At 69.1% G+C, this 27,289-nt stretch overlaps 2 protein-coding genes across 2 annotated transcripts; one reads left to right on the top strand and one right to left on the bottom strand.

Moving 5' to 3' along the window:
• The first annotated feature begins 7,838 nt into the window (after positions 1-7,838).
• Positions 7,839-14,534, top strand: LETMD1 (LETM1 domain containing 1). The gene is given in 12 exon segments (XM_086478732.1): positions 7,839-7,975; positions 8,511-8,662; positions 8,809-8,862; positions 8,865-8,923; positions 9,166-9,248; positions 11,761-11,947; positions 12,066-12,167; positions 13,471-13,623; positions 13,865-13,873; positions 13,875-13,922; positions 13,924-13,963; positions 14,432-14,534. Coding segments are annotated over 12 exon segments (1,095 nt in total). The 3' UTR covers positions 14,503-14,534.
• Positions 14,535-17,959: 3,425 nt separating this feature from the next.
• On the bottom strand, positions 17,960-26,100 carry CSRNP2 (cysteine and serine rich nuclear protein 2). The gene is given in 8 exon segments (XM_086478730.1): positions 17,960-18,330; positions 18,333-18,453; positions 18,456-18,634; positions 18,637-18,649; positions 18,882-19,144; positions 19,147-19,177; positions 24,776-25,035; positions 25,950-26,100. Coding segments are annotated over 8 exon segments (1,389 nt in total).
• Between the last annotated feature and the right edge of the window lie 1,189 nt (positions 26,101-27,289).

Raw genomic sequence — 27,289 nt, 5'->3', positions numbered from 1 at the left:
GGATTTATCGCTCCTTCCCCTCTGCGAACGGCTCCAAGCGATTCCCCAACACCGCCGGGGCCACGTTCTGCCTCCTGAGGGTCCAACACCCACCGGAACCCTTGAAGGGTTTGACTTTACCCCCCATAGTCCCGCTCAGCCGCCCTCCCACGAGGAATATTCCTTGGAATAAGGCAAAAAAAAACCCCCCAAGAGCGGAGTGTCACGAGGCTGCTCTCACCAAACCAGCAAAGACACCGGGGCCGTTGTCTCGACCCCCAGCACCCGCGGCGCCAACAACGGGTCGTTCCTCACGCCCGCCCTCCCGTTCCGCTGCCGAAACCGCCCGCCTCGGCCCGACGGGCCTTTCCTTCGGCACAGCCCCCCCCCCCCCCCCGCCCCCGGCAGCCAAGGCGACCCGGGGCGAAGCCGAGGAGCCGGCGGCCGCCCCCCTCGTCCCCACCGCGGCGCCACGGCCACGGCTCGCCTCACGCTGGGAGCGGTTCCGGCGATTGAGGTTTCTGCCGGGCTTGGAGCTCGGCTGGTTCCTGCGGCGCCGCCGTCGCCGTTAACTCTTGTGGAGCAGCTCCGGGGGCTCGGGAGCGCGTCCACACGCCGCCCCTTCCACCGCAAACCCGACCCCGCTCCTTCCAGCTCACGGGGTGGAGGGGCAGCCCCGACCGAAACCAGGGACCACCCGGCTGCCCACTCGCCGTCCCAACACCGGCAACAACCCCGGTCGCCCCCTTGGCAGCTTTCGGCACCGGCACCACCACGTCCCGGCCTCGGCGAAAGCTTTTCCTCCGCAGGGCGCTGGCGGAGTCACCCCAGGGCGGCAGCACGGCTGGGGGGGGGGGGTCCCCATGGGATCCCTCCTCGCTCTCCCGCTGGGGACCAGCGGTGACACAAGCAGGCCGGGACACCGGCCACGCCGAGGCGGGTCACCCTGCCCGCTCCGAAATGGGCCCGACCAGCTCGTTCCCCGCTCGTCGCTCCCCCCCCCCCCGCCCCAGGCGCCGGAGACGCCCCAGGTGCAGGAGGGCGCCGAGCCGAGGGGTCCCGGGACGAGCCCACCCTGCTCAGCCAGGGCCCGCTCCCAGAAGGACGCGGCGTGACGTGGTTGTTCGTACGGGGGGAGAACCACACGCGGGAAACGACCCCCTGGGAGCACGGGGCGGCTCTCCGCCCCTGCCTGCTCCGTCCCAAGGCTCCCGGAGTTCAGAGCTGCACCCCGTTGGGTTTTTCCTGGGGCAGGGGGGCTGACACACACCTGAGACTTTAAGTATTTTCACGTGTGATAAATCAAAGTGACGGAAAAGCTCTGTTCTAGCAGCAGCCGTGGGGCTTGGGGATGGAAAAAGCCCTCAGAGAAGACGAGGCGGCGCCTGAGACGGCGGAACCTTCGGTTAAGCAGCGGAATGAAGCGGGGAAAAAAGAGAGGAGGCGCGAGGCTGAGCCCTGGGAGCACGGCACGGGGCTGGGGGGCGCCGTGTCGCCCCAGATGCCCCGAGCCTCATCCCACATCAGAGCCGTCATCCCATCGTCCCGCTCTCCCGACCACCTCCGGTGCTCAGGCGCTCGTTTGACGGCTCCCACGACCCCCTGAACGAGCCGTGCTCACCCACCGCAGGAGAGATCCCATCCCCGCTCCCAGGAAAGCGCCGGCTCGCAGCCACGCGCGGACTTCGGTCCGGGGCTGAGCCTCCGGAGGGTGAGGCTGAGGCCGAGGCCGAGCTCGCCGCCCCGTCACGCTGCCGGGGTCACGCTGACCTTCCCCGCGCTCAGCCCGGCATCAGGCCGAGCTCTGCCCGCACCGGGAGCCGTCGCCGCCGGGGTGTGGACCCCGGCGCTGCTCGACGGGGGCTCTGCAGCGGCCGCAGGACGCGAAGCGCGTCCGGGATCCCACGGCCGGGGCAGGCAGAGCCCCAGCGGCGGCCACCGAGGGGCTTCAAGAGCCGCCCTCTGGCCGCAGCCGCCCCAAGCCCCGCGATGCAAAAACCAGCGTCGAGCCCTCGGACGCGCGAGGGACGAGGTCGGGGCGACGGGGGGTGGTTTCACCCCGAACCCCGAGGGGACGGCACCGCGCCGGGGGAATCACAGCCGGACCCGGCATCCGAGCCCGGGCCGGCCAAGCCGCCAGGAGACACCGGGGCCTTTGGTTTTGGCAGGGTGGGGAGCGCCTGTCCGTGGGGAGCCCCCTCCCCCCCACCCCGCGGCCAGGGGACACCCCAAGGTCACCCCAGGGAGGCCCCTGAGCCCCTGCGATGGTGAGGGGGGGGGGGGCAGTGCCCAGGGTGCTGGGGGGCAGCGACTCCCTGGCACCCCCTTGCAAAACTGACCCGGGGATCCCGCAGCAGCCCCCAGGGATCCCCAAGGGGGGATCCTGCGCCTCAGGGATCAACCGAGGGGGGATTCCCCCCCCCCCCCCCCCCCGAACACCCTGCGATCCTCCGGGATCACTCAAAGGGGCGCAGTGGGGGATCCCCCCCCCGCACATTTAGAGGGGACCCCCCCCGGGATCCCCCACATCGGGGGGACCCCCTCAGGGATCCCCTGAGAGGGGGGGAACCCCCCGCCATTCCCCGGCCCCGCCCGGCGTACCCTCCCCCCCCCCCCCCCCCCGCCGCCGCCGCCGCCGCTCACCCCCTCGGCCGCCCCCGGCCCTGTCCCCCGCCGCCGCCGCCGCCGCCGCCTCATGCCCCGGCCCCGGCCCGCGATGCTGCTGCCGCCGCCACCGCCGGCTCGGCTCGGCTCGGCTCGGCTCGGCTCGGCTCGGCTCGGCTCGGCTCGGCCCGCCCCGTGACGCGCCTCAGCGCGACCGGGGACGACACGGGCTGCGGGCGGGGACCGGCCCCGGGGCAGGCCCCGGCGGCGGGGGAACGGCGGGGACCAGGCCCGGTGGGGCGGGGGGGGGGGGGGGTGGGGAGCGGTGCAGGCCCCGGTGGCGGGGGAACGGCGGGGACCAGGCCCCGGTGGGGCGGGGGGCGGTGCAGGACCCGGGGGGGGGGGGGGGGGTGGGCCAGGCCCCGGTGGCCGAGGAACGGGGGGGGGGGGGGGGGGGCCCGGTGCAGGCCCCAGCGGGGGGGGACGGACCAGGCCCCGGTGGCAGGGGACGGGGACGGGGACGGGGACGACCGGGCTGTGGGGCCGGCCCCTGTGCGGGGGGGCCCCAGGCCCCGGTGGCGGGGGAACGGGGAGGGGGCCCAGGCCCGGTGCAGGCCCTGGTGGTGGAGGACCAGGCCCCGGTAGTGCGGGGCGCGGGGGGGGGGGGGGGGGCCCGGTGCAGGCCCCGGCAGGGGAGGAACCAGGCCCCGGTGGCGGGAGAAAGGGGCAGGGGGGGGGGGGACCAGGCCCGGGGACAGGGGACGGGGACGGACCAGGCCCCGGTGGCGGGGGACAGGGGGCAGAACCAGGCCCCAGTGCCGGCCCGGGTGGGACAGACCAGGCCCCAGTGCTGGGGGGAACCGGGGGGACCAGGCCCCGGGGGGGGGGGTGTGTGTGTGTGTGGGGACACACACACATGACAGGACACCCCAACCCCCAGCCCAGCCCGGGCCTTGTTCCTGCGCCGAGGTTTTTCCCAACAGCGGCTTATTCCGCCCCAAAACGCGGGTCCTTCGGGGGGGGGGGGGGGGGATGGGGGGGAACCGAGCTCCGCCAGGACCTCGCCAGCGCTTTTCATCCCCCACCCCCAAATTTCCAGATTTCTGGGCTGCAGACACAGCTCTGCGGTCATGATTTCTGAAAAGCAGCTGTACCTCACCGGGAACGCTCCGTATTTGGGGAGAGAAGAGTCTTGATTTGGCTTTGGTTGGGTTTTCTGTCTATTTTTTTTTTTTTTGGTCCAGAGAGAAATGCTGCTTTTTCACAGAATTCCTCTTACTCTGCACATTTCCTTGAAAAGAGGATAATATATTTTTTTTTAATGAAACGACCCTTTCCGGAGGACGAAACCGCCAGAACCCGAGACGCACGAGGAACCTGCCAGCCCGGGAGGAGGCAGCACCGGTGCTCCCAGCTCCCGATCTCCACCGCCCCGACCTCTCCATTCCTTGGTGGATCACCGGGAGCGCTCGTTGGGACCGCGAGGAGGCGGGAGAGCGCGCGGGGACCCGGCCTAACGGAGCGGGACACCCCGACCCCCCCACGGGAGAAGCCTCCCGTTAAAAACCAAAGCCCTTCGCCGAGCGAAGCCGCCGCAGCCGTGCCCAGGACCGGAGGTTTTGCATCCCACGTTCCTCATTAAGCACAAAAAAGGACCGAATCCTGGAAAAAACGAGAAATCCAGGCGACGGGAGACTCGGCCGCTGCGGATTTCATCTGACCCGGCGGCTGGGCCATGGCAGGGGGAAATTAAAACCCAACCGCGGCGGCGCTCCCACCGGGAGCGCCGCCGCGGTTGGGTTTTAATTTCCACAAGCGCCCACGGGTGTGAGAAACCTGAGGGGAGGTGGTTTGGCCAAGAGTTTTGGGCCCAAAGCTGGAAAAGGGACGTTATTCCCCAAATCCCGGGGTAAGTTCGGGATGAGGGCGATGCCGCCCATCCGGCACCGCTGCCCCGCGGGGATGGTGAGCTCGGCGGCGGCGGGGCTCGCCCAGTTTGGGGGGGGCTCGCCCAGTTTGGGGGGGCTCACCCAGTTTGGGGGGGCTCACCCAGTTTGGGGGGGGCTCGCCCAGTTTGGGGGGGGCTCGCCCAGTTTGGGGGGGGGCTCGCCCAGTTTGGCGGGGCTCGCCCAGTTTGGGGGGGGCTCGCCCAGTTCGGTGGGGCTCACCCAGTTTGGGGGGCTCACCCAGTTTGGGGGGACTCACTCAGTTTGGGGGGGCTCACCCAGTTCAGTGGGACACACCTAGTTTGGCGGGGCTCACTCAGTTTGGGGGGGCTCGCCCAGTTTGGAGGGACTCACCTAGTTTGGGGAGACTCCCCTAGTTTGACAGGACTCACCCAGTTTGGGGGGGCTCGCCCAGTTTGGGGGGACTCACCCAGTTCGGTGGGACTCCCCTAGTTTGGGGGGGCTCACCGAGTTTGGAGGGACTCACCTAGTTTGGGGGGACTCCCCTAGTTTGACAGGACTCACCCAGTTTGGGGGGGCTCGCCCAGTTTGGGGGGACTCACCCAGTTTGGAGGGACTCATCTAGTTTGGGGGGGCTCACCGAGTTTGGAGGGACTCCCCTAGTTTGGGGGGGCTCGCCCAGTTTGGAGGGACTCATCTAGTTTGGAGGGACTCCCCTAGTTTGACAGGACTCACCCAGTTTGGGGGGGCTCGCCCAGTTTGGCAGGACTCACCCAGTTTGGGGGGACTCACCCAGTTTGGCGGGGCTCACCCAGTTTGGGGGGACTCACCCAGTTTGGCAGGACTCACCCAGTTTGGGGGGACTCACCCAGTTTGGCGGGGCTCACCCAGTTTGGAGGGACTCACCTTGTTTGGGGGGGCTCACCCAGTTTGGCGGGACTCACCCAGTTCGGGGAGGCTCGCACAGTTTGGGGGGATTGACCCAGTTTGGGGGGATTGACCTAGTTTGGCGGGACTCACCCAGTTTGGCAGGACTCACCCAGTTTGGTGGGACTCACCCAGTTCGGAGGGGCTCGCACAGTTTGGGGGGATTGACCCAGTTTGGTGGGACTCACCCAGTTCAGGGGGGCTCGCACAGTTTGGGGGGGACTCACCCAGTTTGGGGGGGACTCACCCAGTTCGGGGGGGACTCACCCAGTTCGGGGGGACTTGCACAGTTTGGGGGGATTGACCCAGTTTGGCAGGACTCACCCAGTTTGGTGGGACTCACCCAGTTTGGAGGGGCTCGCACAGTTTGGGGGGGACTCACCCAGTTTGGGAGGGACTCACCCAGTTCGCAGCCGGGGGGGCTCGGCTCGAGGGGGCCTTTCTTGGCCATGGCGGCGCCGCTTCTCCCTCGGGGCGGTTTCGGGGAGCAGCCCGTTCCCCTCCCTATATACCGCGCGTCCCCGCCCCTCCCCGCCGGCTCCCTCCCTCCCTCCCTCCCTCCCCCGCCGGTGGGGCCGGTGCCCCGGGGGGCGCTCGGGAGGCACCTCAAAGCCTCCCGAAACCACCGCGGCCGCTCCGGCCTTATCGTCCGTGCGGGAACGCGCGTTACCGGCGGGGGGGAGGGGGGCGATAGGGCGGGCGGGCGCTTTACCGGGGGGGGGGGGGGGGGGGGGGGAGGGGGGGCGATAGGGCGGGCGGGCGCTTTGCCACACGGCCCCGGCCCCGCCGGTTCGGGGGGGACACGCGCTGCCCGGGGGCTCCTTATCGCCCCGCGGGGCTCAATTAAAAAAGCCGCTAATTAGTGCCCGAGCCGGCCTGGACTCTGCTCCGCCGCGGATCAGAGCCCGGGGCTTTTTCCCCGCCGCCGGGACCGGGACCGGGACGTGCGGTGCTGATAACGGGCGACCCCTCCCCCGCTCGGATCGACCCGGCCCGTTATCAGCGATCCCGAACCCGCCTTTGTCGGGATTTGGGGTTTCTTTTTATTATTCCTTTTTTTTTTTTTTTTCTCTCTCGGCCACAAGGGCTCCCGGTGCCCCGTGATAAGCAACAGCTGAATGTGCAGCACGGCGGGACTCACCGGGCCGGAGGGCAGAGGGACGGGCGGGCGGGACCGGCGCCAGGCGTCCCCGCTCCCCGGGGCAGCCAGAGGAGGGTCCCAGGGTCCGGCCGGAGGGAGGAGGAGATGGGGCTCGGTTGGGAAGAGCATCCCGAGGGATTCCCGTGAGACGGAGGAGCCGCCGGAGACCTGGAAAGAGGCGACAGAGCGGCTGGTTTTGGCGATGCTGGGGGGGGGGCAAGGAGTCGGAGACCCCCGGGGCGGGGTTGGAAGCGGCGGCCGGTTCCCAACGGGGCTTCGGCGCCGTTTGTGACGGCGCTCGGGGTTGAGGAAGCGGCCGTGAGCCACGTGAAACCACCCGGGGGCAGCGACGGGACCGGTCGGGTCGGTCGGTGCGTGGGTTGGCTGCGGGAGGGACGGACAGACGGAGGCGTCTTGACCTGGCTGCGGGCCGGGGACAGCGAGGCAGAGCAGGAGGAACCACCCCGGGGTGGGGACCCCGCGGGGCTGCGGGGGGGGGGGTTGGACACGACACCACAGCCCCTCTGCTGCCCCATTGTCCCTCGCTGGGGACCCGCGGCGGGGATTTGGCCTCCCCCTGCCCCATCTGGGGCACGGCGGCAGCGGGCGAGTTCCCAGCCCCGCCACGGGCAGCCCGCAAGCGGCCGGGGAAGGGGTTGAGCCCCCGGCCCCGGCGCCCCGAGGGCCGCCGAAGGGGTTGAGCCCCCGGCCCCGGCGCCCCGAGGGCCGCCGAAGGGGTTGAGCCCCCGGCCCCGGCGCCCCGAGGGCCGCCGAAGGGGTTGAGCCCCCGGCCCCGGTACCAGCCCCCCGCCGCGGCGGGGGACGGGGGAGATGGGCCCAGCTCACCTCGCCTGCATTCCCCAACGACCCCAACGTGTAACCGCCGGGCGCCACCGGGAAGCCGAAGGCCCCGGGAGGGGACGGGCAGCCGGGAACAAGACCGCGGCCCGCCCGGGCTGCCCCGCCGCCGCTCCGCGGGCCTTAGGGCAGCGCTGGAGAGGGGGAAGCCCGGCGGGGTCCCGGTCCCGGTCCCGGTCCCGGGCTGCGGGGGGGCTGCGGGCCCAGGCCGCCGGTAACGGGGGGGGCTTCACCCCGGCCCCGCTTTGCGCCCCGGCGGCCCCGAGGGGCCACTTCCGCCTTCGGTCACATGACCGGCGCTCCCATGACGCACGCACGCGCGCCGGCGCGTCAGCCAATCAGCGTTGGGCATCGCTCACTGCCGCTCGCCCCGCCCCAGGCCGTGACCTTTGCCCTTTGGCCGCGCGCCGTGACCCGCCAAGATGGCGCTGTCCAGGGCCGGCTGCCGCGGGCCGCTCTGGCGCCTCGGCCCCGGGCCCGGCCCCGCCGCCGGTCTCGGCCTCGGCCTCAGCCTCGCCCGGGGGCTGCTGCAGCCGCGCTCCGCCCGGGGGGCGCCGAGGTGAGCGGGGACCGACCCCCGGCACCGGCCGCGACCTCCTCAAATACCGGCCGTAGCCGCCCGTGTCCCCCCTCCGCGGTACCGGCCGCAGCCCCCCCGCCAGTCACCGGCCGTGTCCCCCCTGCACCGCCCAGCACCGGCCGTACCCCCCCCCCCCCCGATCCCCCCTCATTCCCCCGCCCCGGTGGTGCCCCCCCCGAGCTCCCCCCGCCGTTACCGACGCCCCCCCGCTTGTGCCACTTTGCCCCCCCCAGCGCCAAGAACACCCCCCCCCCCGGCACTGGGGAGCCCCGGGCCTGGCCCTGCCCCCCCCGCCCCCCCCCAGCACTGACCTTGGCCCGGAGCCCCGGTTCCCGCTGCCGCCCGCGGCCGGCCGGGGCTGCCCGTGCGGGGCGGGGGGGTCCCAGCCCCGGGGGGCCCCCCACAACCCCGCGTCCCGCCCTGTCTCGGGGCCACCCCTCGCTTTCCTCGGAGCCTTTTCCCCAAAACACCGACAGAAACAATCGGGTGGGGGGGGTGGGGGGGTGTCCTGCAGGTCCCCGGGGCGCTGCCTCTCCACGAAAGCCGGCGCCAGGTCCCTCCTGGCCGCCCTGGCCTCCACAGCCAAGCGCCTCAACGGGAGGTACGAGAGGTTTTTGGAAAGGACCTTCCCCCGTTTCTACGTGCTCTACGCCACCTTCACCAAAGGTGGGTCCCGGCGGGGAGGGGACGGTCCCGCCGCTCCGGGGGCGGCTGGAAACACGCTGCCTCCTCCCTGCCCGCGGCTGACAGCCGCCTCCCCGGCGGCGTTTGCCCACGAGTCGGTACCTGACGGTGCTCCCTGGTCCCGGCAGGAGTCCAAGCGCTTTTCCAGGAACTCAAAGAAGTCAAAAAAATCAAATCTAAGATGTCCAGCAGCGGCTGAGCGCCCAGCAGCTTCCCTACCGGGAGATGGAGAGGCTGCGGCAGGTACGGCGCGGCGCTCCCGGCGCTCGGGGGGCGCCTTTCGGCACCGCCTCCCCGCTGCCGCCGGGGGACGTGCCCTCCCGCCAAAAGGGGCCGGAGTTCGTGGGCGGGGGGGGGCCGATTCCCGTGGGAGAGGCGCTTTCCCTGCCTAAACCCGGGGCTGGGAAGCTGGGGCCGGGCCCGGGGGGTGGTTCATTTGGAGTTTGGCGCCCGATCCTGATTGTCTTCCCTCCTTTCGGGGGCAGTTCCGCAGGGACGTCATCAAGGCCATCCCCGTGGGCCTCATCGCCATCCCGCCCTTCGCCAACTTCTTGGTCATCGTCCTGATGTGAGTAGCGCCCCCGCGGGGACGCCCCCGTCTTTGGGGCTCGAGGTTGTCTTAAATTCCGTGAAACTGTGGACGGGGAGGGGGGGGGGGGGTCCCCACCACGACAAACTCCTCTCCCCCCGCGGCAGAGCAGCCGGTGCTTCTTTATGGGCAGCACAGGGGGGGGGGGGGCGGCTCCTCCTGACGGGCTTCGGGTTACATCAGAAAATTCAGCGGTTTATACCCTTTCTCGGCAAAGTCGTGGTCTTTTTAACATCATTAAGTTTATTTTGACATTCAGTATTTTAACATTAAGTCTCTTTTCACACCATTAAGTCTATTTTCACATCAGCCGCACGTTCTGCCGCGGTGAACGTTGGCATTGACGCCGATTGCTCCCCCCGATTAACTCCCTGCATTGCTGTTCCTGGGCTGATGGATCCCTGGTGATCTGACTGATCGAGATCTCTGACCTACAGCTGAGGCTGGGGAGGAGGGGAGGGTCTTCACCTTCGCCCCCCTCAGTTCCTCGGGTTCCCTCCCATCAGAAGACACCCCAAGAACGGGCACTTTCCCTCCCTGTCCCTGTCTCCCGCCTCCCTGGTCTGGGCAATTTCACCGTGAGCAGCAGCTTTAGCTTTGACCTTCTCCGTGAGGCAGCAGCTGCTGGTTCTGAGCATCAGGGAGGTTTTGGGGTGTTTCTGACTATGGGGTGAACTAATGTCATCCATACAAAGCGTGAGTTATTCCTTAAAGCCATCGAGTCGTTCGTGAAAAGCAATTAGTGATCAGTGAAAAGTCATTATCTATCCAAATCCAAGCTGGATGATAACAGAAGGGTTTGGGGGGCGCTGAGGCCCCTCAGCTCCTGCTGGCAGCCGGGGAAGCGCCCCAAATCCGCTCCCACAGCCCCAGTTTAGCGAGGGAGCGGCGGGGGGGGAGCGGGTACGACCTGCCATGAGTGAGATTTTGGGTATTTCTGACGATGATGTGAACTGACGTCACCCATACAAAGCGTGAGTTGTTCCTTAAAGCCATCGAGTCGTTCGTGAAAAGCAATTAGTGATCAGTGAAAGTGATTATCTATTCAAAATGCAAACTTGATTATAACAAACCCGGGGGGGGGGGGGGGGGGTTTAGAGCCCAGAAATCCAGCCGGACCATCTCCCCGCTGCGCTCCGCCCCTCCCTGCCAGGACAAACACCCGGCGCCTCCCGAGCCCGCCCGTCCTTTCGCAGGGAGCTGCCCCGCGCCCTTCCCTCCCGGAGAAACCCCCCCTCGCCCTGTTCCCCCTCGAGCAGCCCCGCTGCCGGCGCGAAATCCCGGGATTTTTCCGCTTCCTCTCCCTGGCTCCGTGTCCCACGGGCCGCCCGGCGGTGTGAAACAGAGGCGTCCGCGGCCCCTCGAGCCCCCGCTCGCTCCGGGGGGCTCCTGCCCGAGCTCGCCGCGGCCCCGGGAGGAGCAAAGCTCCTCCTGCGAGGGGGGGACCCCTGAGGGGGGGGGGCAGGGGGAGGCCAGGGGGGGAGGATTTACCCCCTCGGATCGGCTGGATCCGTTCCAGACGCCGGCTCCCGCAGCGATCCCCGGGGGAACCCGGCTGCTGGTGGCTGGGGAGGGACGGGGCTGCCGGGGGCGGTGGGTGCCCCCAGCGCGGTGCCGCGGGGCTCGGGGCTTCTGTGGCTTTGCCAGGGGTCTGGGCAGGGGGATGGGGGGCTCCCTCGCTCAGCTGGCGGGGGACACCCGGCTGGGGGGGGGGTCGTTCTGCTGGAGGGGAGCAGGGACCCGCCGAGGGGTCTGGCCAGGCCGGTGGGGGGAGGTTCAACAGGGCCGCATCCTGCCCCGGGGTCACCCCCCCCCTTACCCCAGCAGCGGGGTGAGGGGCTGGGGAGCCGCCCGGCGGGGAAGGCCCCGAGGGTGCTGGTCCGGAGCCGGCTGAAGGCGAGCCGGCAGCGTGGCCGAGGTGGCCAAGGTGGCCAACAGCCCCCTGGCCTGTATCGGCACCGGTGTGGCCAGCGGGATCGTGCCCCTGCGCTGCTGAGGCCCCACCTCAGGGGCTGGGCTGCAGGTTTGGGCCCCAGGAGGGACATGGGGGCGCTGGGGCGAAGGACAGCGGAGGGTCCGGAGCCCCGGGGCGATGAGGAGCCGCTGGGGGAACGGGGACAGGAGGAGAGGGAAGGTTTGGGGTGGCCACGGGGGACAATCCCTCCCCGAAAGGGCCGTCGGGCCCCGGCACGGGCTGCCCGGGGCAGCGGTGGCGTCGCCGCCGCCCCCGGAGGGGTTGGGGCACGCGGAGGGGACGCTTGGGGACACGGTGCGGCGGGGACCGGGCAGGGCCGGGCTCACGCTTGGGCTCGATGGGGTCCCCGCGGGGTTTTCCACCCCCAACCATTCCCGAGCTCATCCCTTTGGAGGAGCAAACGTCCGCGCAGGACGTCGTGGCGCCTCTTCCCAGCCCCCCCCCCCCCACCCCCCCCCCCATCCCGTGCGTGGGTTTTTCCTCCCTCACCCCCCTCTCCCCGCTCCTCCCCCCCAGGTATTTCTTCCCGCGCCAGCTCCTCATCCGCCACTTCTGGACGCCCAGCCAGCAGGTCGAGTTCCTGGACGCCTACGACGCCATCCGCCGGGACGCCTACCCCGCCGTGCTGGAGAGCCTGGCCCTGGCGGCGCGTTCCCTGCCGGAGCCGCAGCTCCAGGGCCGCCTGCGGGAGCTCTGCGCCGAGGTACGGCCGCGCCGCGGCCGGCAGCGCCCGGTCCCACCCGGGCCGCCGCTGCCGCCGCCCTGGTGGGCGGTGGGGAAGGCCCCCGGCGGAGGTGTCGGCAGCGCCGCGGCTCTTGCAGGTGCAGCGGGGGGCCCGGCCGCGCGTGGCCGAGCTCTACGCCGTGAGGAGCCTCTTCTCGGGGTCCCCGCTGGGTTTCAACAAGCTCCGGGCGGCTCATGTGGTGAGTTCGGCTTCTCCCCGCCGGCAGCTCAGGGCTGATCCCCCTCCCTCGTGCCCCAAAACGGGGGGGGGGGGGGGGTCCTGCCCTCAGACCCCACCAGCTGGGGCTGGAGAGCCGGAGGGAGCCGGCCCCGGGTGTCCCCCTCCCCGGGCAGCGGGGGGAGGGAGGGGATCGTCCCCCTCTGCCCCGCTCTGCCCAGACCCCCCCCCCCCCCGGCGGGGCTGCGGCCGGCTCCGGGGCCCCCGGCGGCAGCAGGACCCGGAGCTGCTCGGGCGGGTCCAGAGGCGGCCCCGGGGATGCTCAGGGGCCGGAGCAGCTCCCCGGGGAGGCCGGGCCGGGGCAGCCGCGGCGGCTCAGCCGGGAGAAGGCTCTGGGCAGAGCTGCCGGCGGCCTCTCGGGGGGCGCCGGGGCTCGGGGGGGGCGGCTTCGAGCGGCCAGAGGGGAGAGATGGGGGTGGGCTGGGGGGGAGAAACCCTTGGGCGGGCGGGCGGGGCGGCGAGGCGCTGGCGCAGGCTGCCCCGAGGAGCTGGGGCTGCCCCCGCCCTGGCAGCGCTGGAGGCCGGGCTGGAGGGGGCTGGGAGCAGCCTGCTGTGGGGGGCCGTGTCCCTGCCCGGGGGCCGGGCTGGGCCTGAAGGTCCTTCCAGCCCAAAACACCCCCCCCCCCCCCCCCGGGGATTCCGTGCCAACAGCCCCAGCACGAGGCCGTTGGTCCGGCCGTGCTGCAGGTCCTGCCTCGGTGGCGCCATCGATCCGTCCCACGCACCCGGCCTCGCCCCGGCCACCCGTGTCCCACCCAGGAGGGAGCTGGTGTCTCCGGACACCCACACCCTGCCCTGCTCGGGCTTCCAGGACAATTAACCGCGTAATTAAAGGGGAACAAAACACGGGGAGTATCCGGGACGGGAGAGGCTTTGCCTGACTTGGGTCGTGCCCCCACGGGCCGGAGGGCGGCTGTGGCGGGGCCGGATGCCCTGGCCGCTCCTCACCCCGTCCCGGTTGTCCCCCTGGCCGCTCCTCACCCCGTCCCGGTTGTCCCCCTGGCCGCTCCTCACCCCGTCCCGGTTGTCCCGCTGGCCGCTCCTCACCCCGTCCCGGTTGTCCCGCTGGCCGCTCCTCACCCCGTCCCGGTTGTCCCGCTGGCCGCTCCTCACCCCGTCCCGGTTGTCCCCCTGGCTGCTCCTCACCCCGTCCCGGTTGTCCCCCTGGCCGCTCCTCACCCCGTCCCGGTTGTCCCCCTGGCTGCTCCTCACCCCGTCCCGGTTGTCCCCCTGGCCGCTCCTCACCCCGTCCCCGTCCCCCGCAGAAAGCCCTGAGCCGGGTCCTCTTCCTCACCCCGCACCTGCCGCCCTTTTTCCTGCGGCATCGCCTGCGGAGCCACGTCCTGGAGATCCGGCACCTGGACCGGGCCTTGCTGCGCCTGGGCTTGGGGCAGCTCTCCGAGGAGGAGCTGAAAGCGGTGAGGACGCCTCCCCCCAGCCCCACACCCCCCCCCAGCTTGACCCCCCCCCCCCGGAGCTCGCCCTTGCACCCACCATGAGGCCGGTGGCGGCCGCTTTCCTCCGGGAAGGCGTTTTCCTCGCCCGTTTTCCCGGGCCGGCCACCGCGCCGGGGCTCGGTTCGCCATCGCTCGGCCCCGGCGTTTCCCGTGCCCGGCCCTGACCCTGTCCCTGGTTTTTCTCTTCCCTCTGCCCCCGCAGGCTTGTTACCCTCCGTGGCCTGAACTCCACGCACCTCGGCATGCCCGAGTGCCGCGCTGTGGCTGGAGCAGTGGCTGGGGCTCTCCTGCAAGCTGCAAGGTAACGGCGGCCTGGGGGGGGGGGGGGCAGCTCCCCCCTGGGCCCGGGACCCCCCCCCCCCACTCCCCGAATTTCTCTGAGCCCAGGGAGCGGCGATGCCGGGGAAATTGGGGCTAAACGGTGGCTTTGTTCCCTCTCTGGGCTGCCCCACCGCTGCCCCGGCGCCTCGTCCCCGCCAGGAGCGGGTGGCAGAGCCGCGCCGGGGACGTGGCCCCGTGGCCCTCCAGCGCGCGGGGCAGCCCGTGCCCGGTGTCCCTGGCCCGCGGAGACCCCGCGGTGGCAGATTCCGACCCCGGGGGAAGCGGAACGGGAGCGGGAGGGAAATTGGGGGGGGGACGACACACGCAGCACCGAGCAGGAACGCCCCCGGAGAGCGGGGCCGGGGGGAGCCCCGGCAGCCTCCGGGGCCGCCCCGACACCGCGGGGGGAGCCCGTTCGGGGCGCTCTGACCCTGCTGCTTCCTTCCAGCCTCCGAAGCTTCCCTGCTGGCCAACAGCATGGTCCTGCTGTCCCTCAACTACGCCAGGGCCAAGGCGTGACGGCCCAGCCACCACCTGCCCACCCTCACCCCTGCCTGGCGACCCCCCCGACATGGCACCGCCAAAACCCCCCCGGTTTGGTGCCGGGAAACCCCCGCCCGGAGTCACCGAGAGGGGCCCCGGTGCTGCTGCGGGGGGCGAAGAGGCGATTCCCTCCCTCCCAGCGCCCGGAGGGTCGCGCCGGTTCGGCTCTTCCCGTCGTGCCGGCAGCGGGGCCGAGCCCCGGCCCTGCCTTCGCTCCGGCGGCGGCGTCGCCGTCGTGGCTCTTCACCGGCGTCCCCGGGACCCCGGGAGGGGAGAGCGAGGCTGTGCCCCCCGCGGGGCGTCCCCGGCACCTCGGCGGGGCGGCCTCCCTCCGCCTTGGGTTCCACTGCTCCGCGCCTCCCCCGGGGCGAGGGGGGGGTTCCTTCGGCTTCTTCACTCCGCTGAACACTTAACGAGGGAAAAATCCCCCCCCCCTCCCGAGGGGTGAAGACCCCAAATCCCCCCCCCCCCCCCCCCCCCCACGGCCTCAGCACGGGGTTCCCGCACTTTTCCTTGGATTTTGTCCCGTTTTCATGCAGCCCCCCCGTCGGCTGCCGGAGGGAGGAGGCCGCGGCAGAGGCGGCTTTCGTGGCAAAAAGGGGGGTCCAAACCCCCCCCCCCGGCCCCCCCCCCGGGTCTCCCTCGCCCCGTCCCTGCATGAGCCCCCCCCCCGGCTGCCAAGCCCCCCCCCCCCCCCCCCCCCCCCCCGCGCCCGAGCCGAGCGTTTGATTAAAGCCAAAAGCAACCGAGCGGCTCCCGCGTCTCGCGGGGCCCCCCCCCCCCCCGCGCCCCCCCCCCCTCCCCCCGCGGCTCCGCGGGCCACGCTTGGGAATTTTCTTTCTGCTTTTTTTTAAGCATTTTTAAACACCCCCCGCCCCCCCCCGGAGCTCTGAGCCCCTCGGGGAGGGTGAAAACCCTTCCAATCCCCCCCACCCTCGCTGGTTTTCCAGGCATTGGAGGACCCCCCCCGCCCCCCCAGCAGGAGGGTGGGTTGAAGACGCGACTCGCCGGCCAAGTTTGAGCATTTCTTTTATTTTTACACTTAAATATTCTCTTTAAATACAGCGTTGTCACCATGAAAAGAACAGAAAAGCCGGGGGGGGGAAAAAAAAAAAAACCCCACCCCCCCCCCCACCCCCCCAAATCGGCGGGGGGGGGGGGGAACAAGCTTTGGGTTCACACTGGAAAAACCAAACCTAAAAAGGGGTGAGGGGGGCGGCTGGGGGGGGGGGGGGGTCGCGGAGTCAACTGTTTCACCGGGCCGAGGAGCCGGGGCTTGGCGGGGGGGGGGGGGGGGGGGGGGGGAACACACACACACACGACGACACCTGGATTTTGGCGGCGCGGTTGTGCCCCGGTTCCCGCCGCGGCTCGGTAGCACCAGAGAGGCGGCGGGTTCCAACCGCGGCGCCGAACGGAGCGGGACCCGGCGCAGCCCCGGCGTTGGGGGGCAAAGAAAAAGCACCGTGAAGGCAGAACCGTGCGGCGGCCGGGGGGGGGGGGGGGGGGGGTCTCCCGGTAAAACCAGAACCCATCCCGGTAGTTCTTCCCGGGATGGGAGAGCCCCAACCGGCGCCTTGGGCTTCGTGCCGTCGGTGAACGGCACCTCCGGGCTCGCCACCCCCGAGGGCCGGGATCCAGAGGTGGGGAGGGAGCGCGGAGGCCGTTGGGAATTTAAAAAAAGGGGGAAAAAATGAAGAGGTTTCGCCAGCCGAGCGGCACCGGTCGCTCCCGTTGCGCCAGCCGAGCGGCACCGGTCGCTCCCGTTGGCGCGGGAGCTGGGAAACCCGCCGTGGCCAACGCGGCGGCGGCGTGGCGGCAGCTCCCAACCGGGAAGGGGCCGGGGGTTGGGGCTGGCGGACGCGCTCCCAAGGCGGGATGAGGCTTCGTGGCGCCCGAATTTAGCCCTCGTGAGCCGGCCGAGGGCCGGGAGGGCTCCGCCGGGATCGGTGCCGGCCGGTAACGGGCACCGACCCCCCCGGCCCGGGTTTGGGAACCGGCCCTTTCCCCTCCGCTCTGCCCCGGGAGAAGGGGACGGCGGCGCCGGGGGCTCGATCCCGGCGGGGAAGGGGCGTGAGGCTCCGCCGGACCCGCTGGCCGAGGCGGGCGAGAGCAGCGAAGGGGTTTGGCAAACGCCTCGAAACGCCGCTCGGCGGAGGGAGGCGCCCGCCAGGAGCCCCACAAGAGCCGTAAAACCCCCCCAAAAACGGTTCAAGCCCTTCGGCACGCCGCGGGGGCCCTGCTCCCGGCTGGGACCCTTCCCTTGGAGGGGGTTTTCCGAGGAGAAGCGAGGCTGGAGCTGGATTGATGCTGCCCCCCCGCCCCCCCCCCCAGGAGGGGATGCTCATGGGCATCGGGGGGGGGGGGGGGTTTGTGCTCCTCCCGGCTCCTCCTGATTCTTTCCTAAAAAAACCCCAAATTTGCTCATCCAGCGCCCGGCGAGGGCGGTGGGGGACGGCGAGGAGACGCTCCCCCCCCACCGGGATAAGGCTGGATGGAGGGTGAAGCCACCGGGGAGAGGGCGGGGGGGCTCGGAGAAGTGTCCCCCCCCCAGGCACAGGGACCTTCCCCGGGGCCGGTTTCGGCAAGAGGCAAAAGGGGGGGGGGACACCCCCGTCCCGGGTGCCGGGGGGGACGGGTGGCGGGGGGGGGGGGGACACCACGGCCACGGAAAGTGCTTTCACTGCCTGGGCGGGGGGGGGCCGCCGGCAGCCGGTTTGCCGTGACCCGACCGGCCAGGCCGGCGTGGAGCACCGGGACGGCCACGGGGCTTCGTCGCGCGGCCACGAAGGGCTCAAACTCCAAATCCAGGCGGGAAAACGCCGCCGGATCGTTCCGGGCGCGGGTGGCGGCCGCGGGTGTCGCCTCCCCCGGTGCGACGAGAGCCGCCCCCGGGGGCTCCGGGTCCTTCCCGAGCCCTCGCGGCCCCTCATGGCCGCCGGCGGGAAGGGGGAGCGTCCCCGGGAGGCGCCGGGCGCGGGCGCGGCCTGGTCAACATTCGCTCGAGGATAACGCAGAAGACAACAAAAAAAAGGTCTTTTTTTTTTTTTTTTTTCCCCTTAAAACCCAAAGCGGGCAGAGGGCTCCCGGCAGGCGGGGGCAGCTCAGGGGCCGGAGGACGCCGGGATGGAGCCGCCGCGGGGTGCAGGAGGCTCCGGGTCAGGCACGTCCCGGCGAAAGCCGCCGCCGCCGGGCGAGCGAAAGGCTCCCGGCGCCGGGCGAGCGGCCGCCCTCCGTCCAAAACAGCCCCCGCTCCCCCCCAGCCCAACCCCCCCCCCCCCTCCCCGCTAGGAAATAACCACCAGCGGCCGCGGCCGGTCCAAAAAAATATTATTGTCAATAAATAAACGAGCGCCGGGGGGGGGGACACGGGACACGGGGCCGCTCGGGCAGGACAGGCCCCCGCTCCGGTGGCGCCAGGAGCCGGCACCGCTCAGCAGCCTTGGGAGGACGGCGCGGCCTCCGGGGACGAGGGGGGGTTTTTGGGTGGTTCCCCCTTGCTCGCAGCGGCGGCGGCGGCGGCGGCGGCTCGGCTGCAAGTCACCACGGGGCCGGGGAGGACGCCGAGGTCCTTCTCGGCCGGGCAGGGGGACGGTGCCGGCGGCTCCGGGGGGCTGCCGTCGCCTTTGGCGCCCAGCCCCGGCCTCTGCTCCACCTGGTAGTAGACCACGGGGCCATCGTTCAAGTAGGGCTGGTCGCCCACCGCCGAGGCCGCCGGCTCCGAGCCGTCGGCGAAGCAGAGGACGGACGAGCCCGGAGGTAACTGGGCTTGGATGAGGATGGGGGCGGCGAGACCCGGGCAGCCTTCAGCCTCTCCAGCTCCTCCGCCGTTTGCAGGTGCATGACGGCCGTCTCGTTCTCCGCCATGAACTCCTGGAAGTCCTGCGTTTCGGCCGGCTGCGCCCCAGCCAGTCGCCGGCGGCGCCGTGGGCGGCAGCGGCGGCGGCGCTCGCCTCCTCCTCCGGCGCCGGCGGCCGCCCGCCCTGACGCTTGTTCTCCAGCTCCAGCTTCATGATGGTGTGGAGGTAGTGAGTCCGCACCCGGATGGGGTTGAATTCGATCCGCCCGGCCATGTTGCCGCAACCGTCCCGGGAGCAGCCGCAGGGAAGGACATGCGATCCACCTGGCAGCGAGACGGAGACGTGGCAGCTCCGGGATGCCGGGCGATCCCTCCCCACAGCCACCCCCGGCACCACGGGAGGGGAAGTTTTGCCCCTACAAGGTGTCCCCACAGCGAGGCCGGAGCTGCACCGCGGCCCCTTCCGGCAGCAGCCGGCCCCCGAGGAGAGCGCCCCAACGCCGGGCCGAGCCCCGGCAGCGCCGTAACGGCCGCCGGCGTCTCCTCCCCGGCTCACCTGGCATTTAATCCCCGCCTGGCTGCAGGCGCAGGCCTCCGGGTCGCAGTAGAGGCGGCAGTCGCAGCCGCACTCCTCCCGGGACAGGCGGATCGCCCGCAGCTCCTGCTTCTCCTCGGCGTCGATGCGGTGGACGCCGGAGGCGCGCAGCAGAGCCCGCCGGCGCTTGGTGGGCAGCGGCTGCAGGAAGAAGTAGTCGTCCACCTCCACGTTCTCCACGTCGATGTCGTCGTCCGAGACGTCCTCCAGCGTCAGCCCGTCCGCTCCTCCGACTCCACCGTCCCGTTCTTGGTGAGCTGCGGGGGCGGCGGGGCAGGGTCAGCGCCCGCCCGCGGGGGGACCCCGAACCCCGGCGATGCCTCCGTCCGCCTCCCGCTCCCCTACCGAGCACCCACCCCCCCCCCCTGCCTCACAGCCCTCCCTTGCCCCCCCCAGCACCCAGCAGGGGTCCGGTACGGCGAGCTGAGCCCCCCGCCCCCCGAGCCGTCCCCGTGCGCCTGGCAGTTTATAGGAGAAGGGAGCGGGGGGAAAAAGGAAAGAATCAAGGAATTCAGAGCAGAGAATCCCTTTTCCATCTCCCTCTGCCACGGCGCCCTGCAACAGCTGAAAGGAGGTCGCTGCTGCTTAAAATACCAGAGTTCTGGGAGAGCAGCGGCATCTTCCCGGGAAAACGAGGTTTGAAGGCAACGGAGGGGCCAAGAGCCGGATCCTGCAACGTGCCTGCCCCTCCCTGCTCCGCTCCTTCAGGCTCCCTTCCTCCCCACGCGCTCAAATGCCCCCAAAACTCAGCACCGAGGGCAAAGCGGGGGGGGGGGGTTCCCCATCCCCCTGAAACCCAGCACAGGGAGAGGCCCCGGGGCGTCGCGAGGAGCTGGTGAAAAGCCCACGTCTAACCAAAAAAATTACTTAAAAAATGAAAATAAAGAGGCGGGCGGGTGGATTCGCGTCCCCTCGCCCGCAACGGCCCGGGCTCCGGTGGATTCGCGTCCCCTCGCCCGCAACAGCCCGGGCTCCGGCTCCGCCGAGGGCACAGACCCAGCCCGGGACGGGTGGGGAAACAGGCCGAGCCACCCCAGATCCCCATCTTCCCCCGCCGCAGCCCGGCCGCCGCCTCCCAGACCGGAATTTCCACCGGCGAGGTTGGCCGGCCGCTCCGAGCCCAGCACAGGTTGGCGCTGCCCGGCCGGCCGCGCGAGCGGGCGAAACATCGACACGGAAAATGGGTGAAAGAAAGAAAAAGGAAGACTCTGGCGGCGCTACCGCCACCCCAGCCGACGTGAGATGGCCGCCGGCATCCCTGCCTCACGCCCAAGCTCCACCAAAGCTCCACCACAGCTCCACCAAAGCTCCACCAAAGCTCCACCAAAGCTCAACCACAGCTCCACCACAGCTCCACCACAGCTCCACCAAAGCTCCACCACAGCTCCACCACAGCTCCACCACAGCTCCACCAAAGCTCCACCACAGCTCCACCACAGCTCCACCACAGCTCACCAAAGCTCCACCACAGCTCCACCAAAGCTCCACCAAAGCTCCACCAAAGCTCCACCACAGCTCACCAGAGCTCCTCCAGAGCTCCACCACAGCTCCACCACAGCTCCACCAAAGCTCCACCACAGCTCCACCACAGCTCCACCACAGCTCCACCAAAGCTCCACCAAAGCTCAACCACAGCTCCACCACAGCTCCACCACAGCTCCACCAAAGCTCCACCACAGCTCCACCAAAGCTCCACCACGGCTCCACCACGGCTCCACCAAAGCTCCACCACAGCTCCACCACAGCTCCACCAAAGCTCCACCAAAGCTCCACCAAAGCTCAACCACAGCTCCACCACAGCTCCACCAAAGCTCCACCACAGCTCCACCACAGCTCCACCACAGCTCCACCAAGCTCCACCACAGCTCCACCACAGCTCACCACAGCCCACCAAAGCTCCACCACAGCTCCACCAAAGCTCCACCAAAGCTCCACCAAGCTCCACCACAGCTCCACCACAGCTCCACCAAGCTCCTCCAAGCTCCACCACACGCTCCACCACAGCTCCACCAAAGCTCCACCACAGCTCCACCACAGCTCCACCACAGCTCCACCAAGCTCCACCAAAGCTCACCACAGCTCCACCACAGCTCCACCACAGCTCCACCAAAGCTCCACCACAGCTCCACCAAGCTCCACCACGGCTCCACACGGCTCCACCAAAGCTCCACCAAAGCTCCACCACGGCTCCACCACAGCTCCACAAAGCTCCACCAAAGCTCCACCACGGCTCCACCACGGCTCCACCACAGCTCCACCACAGCTCCACCACAGCTCCACCAAAGCTCCACCACAGTTCCACCAAGCTCCACCAAAGCTCCACCAAAGCTCCACCACAGCTCCACCACAGCTCCACCACAGCTCACCAAAGCTCCACACAGCTCCACCACGGCTCACCACGGCTCCACCACGGCTCCACCACAGCTCCACCAAAGCTCCACCACAGCTCCACCAAAGCTCCACCACGGCTCCACCACGGCTCCACCAAAGCTCCACCACCAAAGCTCCACCACGGCTCCACCACGGCTCCACCAAAGCTCCACCAAAGCTCCACCACGGCTCCACCACGGCTCCACCACAGCTCCACCACAGCTCCACCAAAGCTCCACCACGGCTCCACCACAGCTCCACCACAGCTCCACCAAAGCTCCACCACGGCTCCACCACAGCTCCACCAAAGCTCCACCAAAGCTCCACCACAGCTCCACCACAGCTCACCAAAGCTCCACCAAAGCTCCACCACAGCTCCACCACGGCTCCACCACGGCTCCACCACAGCTCCACCACAGCTCCACCACGGCTCCACCACGGCTCCACCACAGCTCCACCAAAGCTCCACCACAGCTCCACCACGGCTCCACCACGGCTCCACCACAGCTCCACCAAAGCTCCACCAAAGCTCTACCACAGCTCCACCACGGCTCCACCAAAGCTCCACCAAAGCTCCACCACAGCTCCACCAAAGCTCCACCAAAGCTCCACCACGGCTCCACCACAGCTCCACCACAGCTCCACCAAAGCTCCACCAAAGCTCCCCCAAAGCTCCACCAAAGCTCCACCAGAGCTCCACCAAAGCTCCACCACAGCTCCACCAAAGCTCTTCCACAGCTCCACCACAGCTCCACCAAAGCTCCACCAAAGCTCCACCAAAGCTCCGCCAAAGCTCCACCAAAGCTCCACCAGAGCTCCACCACAGCTCCACCAAAGCTCCACCAAAGCTCCACCACAGCTCCACCAAAGCTCCACCAAAGCTCCACCAAAGCTCCACCACAGCTCCACCAAAGCTCCACCAAAGCTCCACCACGGCTCCACCAAAGCTCCACCAAAGCTCCACCAAAGCTCCACCACAGCTCCACCAAAGCTCCACCACAGCTCCACCACAGCTCCACCAAAGCTCCACCACGGCTCCACCACAGCTCCACCACAGCTCCACCAAAGCTCCACCAAAGCTCCACCACGGCTCCACCACAGCTCCACCAAAGCTCCACCAAAGCTCCACCAAAGCTCCACCACGGCTCCACCAAAGCTCCACCACAGCTCCACCACAGCTCCACCAAAGCTCCACCAAAGCTCCACCACAGCTCCACCAAAGCTCCACCAAAGCTCCACCACAGCTCCACCACGGCTCCACCAAAGCTCCACCACAGCTCCACCAAAGCTCCACCACGGCTCCACCACAGCTCCACCAAAGCTCCACCAAAGCTCCACCACGGCTCCACCAAAGCTCCACCAAAGCTCCACCAAAGCTCCACCAAAGCTCCACCACAGCTCCACCAAAGCTCCACCAAAGCTCCACCACAGCTCCACCACGGCTCCACCAAAGCTCCACCACAGCTCCACCAAAGCTCCACCACGGCTCCACCACAGCTCCACCAAAGCTCCACCAAAGCTCCACCACGGCTCCACCAAAGCTCCACCAAAGCTCCACCACGGCTCCACCAAAGCTCCACCACAGCTCCACCACAGCTCCACCAAAGCTCCACCACAGCTCCACCACAGCTCCACCAAAGCTCCACCACGGCTCCACCACAGCTCCACCACAGCTCCACCAAAGCTCCACCAAAGCTCCACCACGGCTCCACCACAGCTCCACCAAAGCTCCACCAAAGCTCCACCAAAGCTCCACCACAGCTCCACCAAAGCTCCACCACAGCTCCACCACAGCTCCACCAAAGCTCCACCAAAGCTCCACCACAGCTCCACCACAGCTCCACCACAGCTCCACCACAGCTCCACCAAAGCTCCACCAAAGCTCCACCAATTCCACCACAGCTCCACCAAAGCTCCACCACGGCTCCACCACAGCTCCACCAAAGCTCCACCAAAGCTCCACCACGGCTCCACCACAGCTCCACCACAGCTCCACCAAAGCTCCACCACAGCTCCACCAAAGCTCCACCACAGCTCCACCACAGCTCCACCAAACCTCCACCAAAGCTCCACCACGGCTCCACCACAGCTCCACCAAAGCTCCACCACAGCTCCACCACGGCTCCACCACGGCTCCACCACGGCTCCACCAAAGCTCCACCAAAGCTCTACCACAGCTCCACCACAGCTCCACCAAAGCTCCACCAAAGCTCCACCACAGCTCCACCACAGCTCCACCAAAGCTCCACCAAAGCTCCACCAAAGCTCCACCAAAGCTCCACCAGAGGTCCACCAGAGCTCCACCAAAGCTCCACCACAGCTCCACCAAAGCTCTACCACAGCTCCACCACAGCTCCACCAAAGCTCCACCAAAGCTCCACCACAGCTCCACCACAGCTCCACCAAAGCTCCACCAAAGCTCCACCAAAGCTCCACCACGGCTCCACCAAAGCTCCACCAAAGCTCCACCAAAGCTCCACCACGGCTCCACCAAAGCTCCACCAAAGCTCCACCAAAGCTCCACCACGGCTCCACCACAGCTCCACCACAGCTCCACCACAGCTCCACTAAAGCTCCACCAAAGCTCTACCACAGCTCCACCACAGCTCCACCAAAGCTCCACCAAAGCTCCACCACGGCTCCACCACAGCTCCACCAAAGCTCCACCAAAGCTCCACCACGGCTCCACCACAGCTCCACCAAAGCTCCACCAAAGCTCCACCACAGCTCCACCAAAGCTCCACCAAAGCTCCACCAGAGCTCCACCACAGCTCCACCACAGCTCCACCAAAGCTCCACCAAAGCTCCACCAGAGCTCCACCACAGCTCCACCAAAGCTCCACCACGGCTCCACCACGGCTCCACCAAAGCTCCACCACAGCTCCACCACAGCTCCACCAAAGCTCCACCACGGCTCCACCACAGCTCCACCACAGCTCCACCACAGCTCCACCAAAGCTCCACCACAGCTCCACCACAGCTCCACCACAGCTCCACCAAAGCTCCACCAAAGCTCCACCACAGCTCCACCACGGCTCCACCAAAGCTCCACCACAGCTCCACCACGGCTCCACCACAGCTCCACCAAAGCTCCACCAAAGCTCCACCACAGCTCCACCAAAGCTCCACCACAGCTCCACCAAAGCTCCACCAAAGCTCCACCACAGCTCCACCACGGCTCCACCAAAGCTCCACCACAGCTCCACCAAAGCTCCACCACAGCTCCACCAAAGCTCCACCAAAGCTCCACCACAGCTCCACCACGGCTCCACCACAGCTCCACCAAAGCTCCACCAAAGCTCCACCACAGCTCCACCAAAGCTCCACCAAAGCTCCACCACAGCTCCACCAAAGCTCCACCAAAGCTCCACCACAGCTGCACCACAGCTCCACCAAAGCTCCACCACAGCTCCACCAAAGCTCGCCGAGGCGTTTCCCGGCCGCGGCATCGCCCGCATTTCCCGCCCCGGCTTCCCCGGCCCTACCTTCATTTTCTTGGCGTGGAGTTTCTCTTCCTTGAGGTGCTCCCGCAGGATCTCCCGGTGATTCACCTCCTGCTCCTGGGCGAACTCGCAGAGGGTGTAGCGGCGGACGGAGTTGTGGCGCTGGGCCATGCCCAGGGAGCTGCCGCCCTGGCTGGGGACGCTGGTGAAGCCCTGGCGCCGGGCGAAGTAGTAGACGGTCACTTGGTCGAAGCGGACATTCTTCCTGCGGAGCTGCTTCTGCCGCTTCAGGATGGAGGTGGCTGCGGGGGCCGGAGAGGGGCCGTTAGGAGCGGAAAGAAACCCCTCGGGAGGGGGCGGGGGGGGGCCCCATAAAACCCTCCCGCCCCGCTGGAAAGCGGCTCCTCGGCTCCCGGGAGCAGGTCACGGCTGTGCCGGTGGCCCCGAGGTGGCGTCGGGCGGTGGCACGGGCTGCGCTCAGCCCTCCGATGCCACCGAGAGCGACCCCCTCAGTCCCCACGCCCCTGCGGCTCCATCACCCCCGTCGGGCACCGAGGCGGCGCCGTGGGGGCGGGTGGATGCCGGGAGGGGGATGGAAAAGGTCCAGGATGGGCTTTGGGCGACCGATTTGGGGTCTAATATTTGAAATTCCCCAAGGTCTGGCACGACCTGGAACCGTGGGACCAGCCAGAGGGTCTCTGCTCATCCCCCAAAGGGGTGACAAGGAGGGGAGAGGGGATGAGTGAAGCTGCCCCACGTCCAGGGGAAGGGCAGGGGCAGAACCAGCCCCACGTCCAGGGAAAGGGCAGAACCAGCCCCACGTCCAGGGGAAGGGCAGGGGCAGAACCAGCCCCACATCCAGGGGAAGGGCAGAACCAGCCCCACATCCAGGGGAAGGGCAGGGGCAGAACCAGCCCCACATCCAGGGGAAGGGCAGGGGCAGAACCAGCCCCACATCCAGGGGAAGGGCAGGGGCAGAACCAGCCCCACAACCAGGGGAAGGGCAGAACCAGCCCCACATCCAGGGGAAGGGCAGAACCAGCCCCACAACCAGGGGAAGGGCAGAACCAGCCCCACATCCAGGGGAAGGGCAGGGGCAGCCCCACATCCAGGGGAAGGGCAGGGGCAGCCCCACGTCCAGGGGAAGGGCAGGGGCAGAGCCACCCCCCGGCCAGGGCAGAGGCGCCGGCGCCGCGGCGCGTCCCCCGGCACTCACGGATGAAGCCGGTGGAGCTGGCGGGGTTGACGCTGTCGCAGCTGTCGGCGCTGTCGCTGTTGGAGATCTCGTCGTCCGAGTTGGAGCCCGGCGAGCCCACGTCGCCCTCCTCAAACTTCCTCTTGAGCCCGGCGCTGCCGATCCCGTCCATCGGGCCGGGGTTCGCATGGAGAGCCGGCGGGGGGCGAGGGGGGCACGCTTGGCCACCAGCTTTCCGGCGCCGGCCCCCGGAGCTGCTGGAGGGGGCTCACCGCGGCCCTGCGGGGAAGGCAAGAAGCCGTCGCAGCGTTTCGGCGACGCCGGCATCGCCCAGGATGACCAGGAAAGGCTTCCCCGGCTCTTAGAAACAGCTTCTCCCCCTCCCTGCCCTCCCCAACCCGGACAAAACCTCCGTTACCGCAGCGCGCCGAGGCGGGCCCGACCTCCCCGCCTCTGGTCTGATATTCCCTATTATTTAACGATATTCTCTATTATTTAACGATATTCCCCATTATTTAACGAGATCCCCCAATTCTGGGGCAGCCCCGGGGCGGTTGGGGCAGGGCAACGGCCGCAGGTCCCTCCCAACCAGACTCTTCCATTCCCAACCGATTCATAACCGAATTAACCGCCGGCAAAAGGAGCCGCCGGGTCGACGAAGGAGCTCGCGCCGCCGCGGCACGGCCGCCCACCGCGCGCTTCGCCCACCCAACCACCCTTGCCGGCGGCTCGGTCCCTGCCAAAACCCCCTAAAGCTCACGAGGACCCGGGGACGCGCCGGGGGGTCACCCACCCATCGCCGACGCCGGCTCCATCCCAGACGGAGGAAGGGAATAACCCCCCGCAGGGGGTTGCCGAAAGGGTCTCCCGCTTTTTCCTGCCCCCTCGTGAACGCCGACGGGCTCCAAACCCGGCGGCTTCGCCCCAGCTTGGCCGAGTGGGTTTTGGGAGCCGAGGGGGTTTTGGGAGCTGAGGGGGTTTTGGGAGCTGAGGGGGTTTTGGGAGCCAGGGGGGTTTTGGGAGCCGGGGAGGTTTTGGGAGCCGAGGGGGTTTTGGGAGCCGAGGGGGTTTTGGGAGCCGAGGGGGTTTTGGGAGCCGGGGAGGGAAGGGCGGCGAGCGGCGCCCCGCATCCTCCCGGCGCTTCGGGGCGCCGCGACCCCGGCGGCTCCTGAAGCCGGCGCTGGGCACCCCTCGCCCCCGTCGGGAAGGCTCCCGGGATCCCCGGCCCCCTTCCCGGGGAGCCCAGCACCCCCAGCTCTTGCTTCCACGCTCGGCTTTGTGTTCCCTCTGCTCCAGCCGCCGTTCTCATGGCAACCGAACACCCGGTTCCCAAGGGCGCCGTGGCCTCGACCGGGGGATCC

The sequence above is a fragment of the Leptosomus discolor genome, chromosome 27 (assembly GCF_034619465.1).
Source record: "Leptosomus discolor isolate bLepDis1 chromosome 27, bLepDis1.hap2, whole genome shotgun sequence".
NCBI lineage: Eukaryota > Metazoa > Chordata > Aves > Leptosomiformes > Leptosomidae > Leptosomus > Leptosomus discolor.
This window is presented reverse-complemented; position numbering and strand designations above follow the sequence as displayed.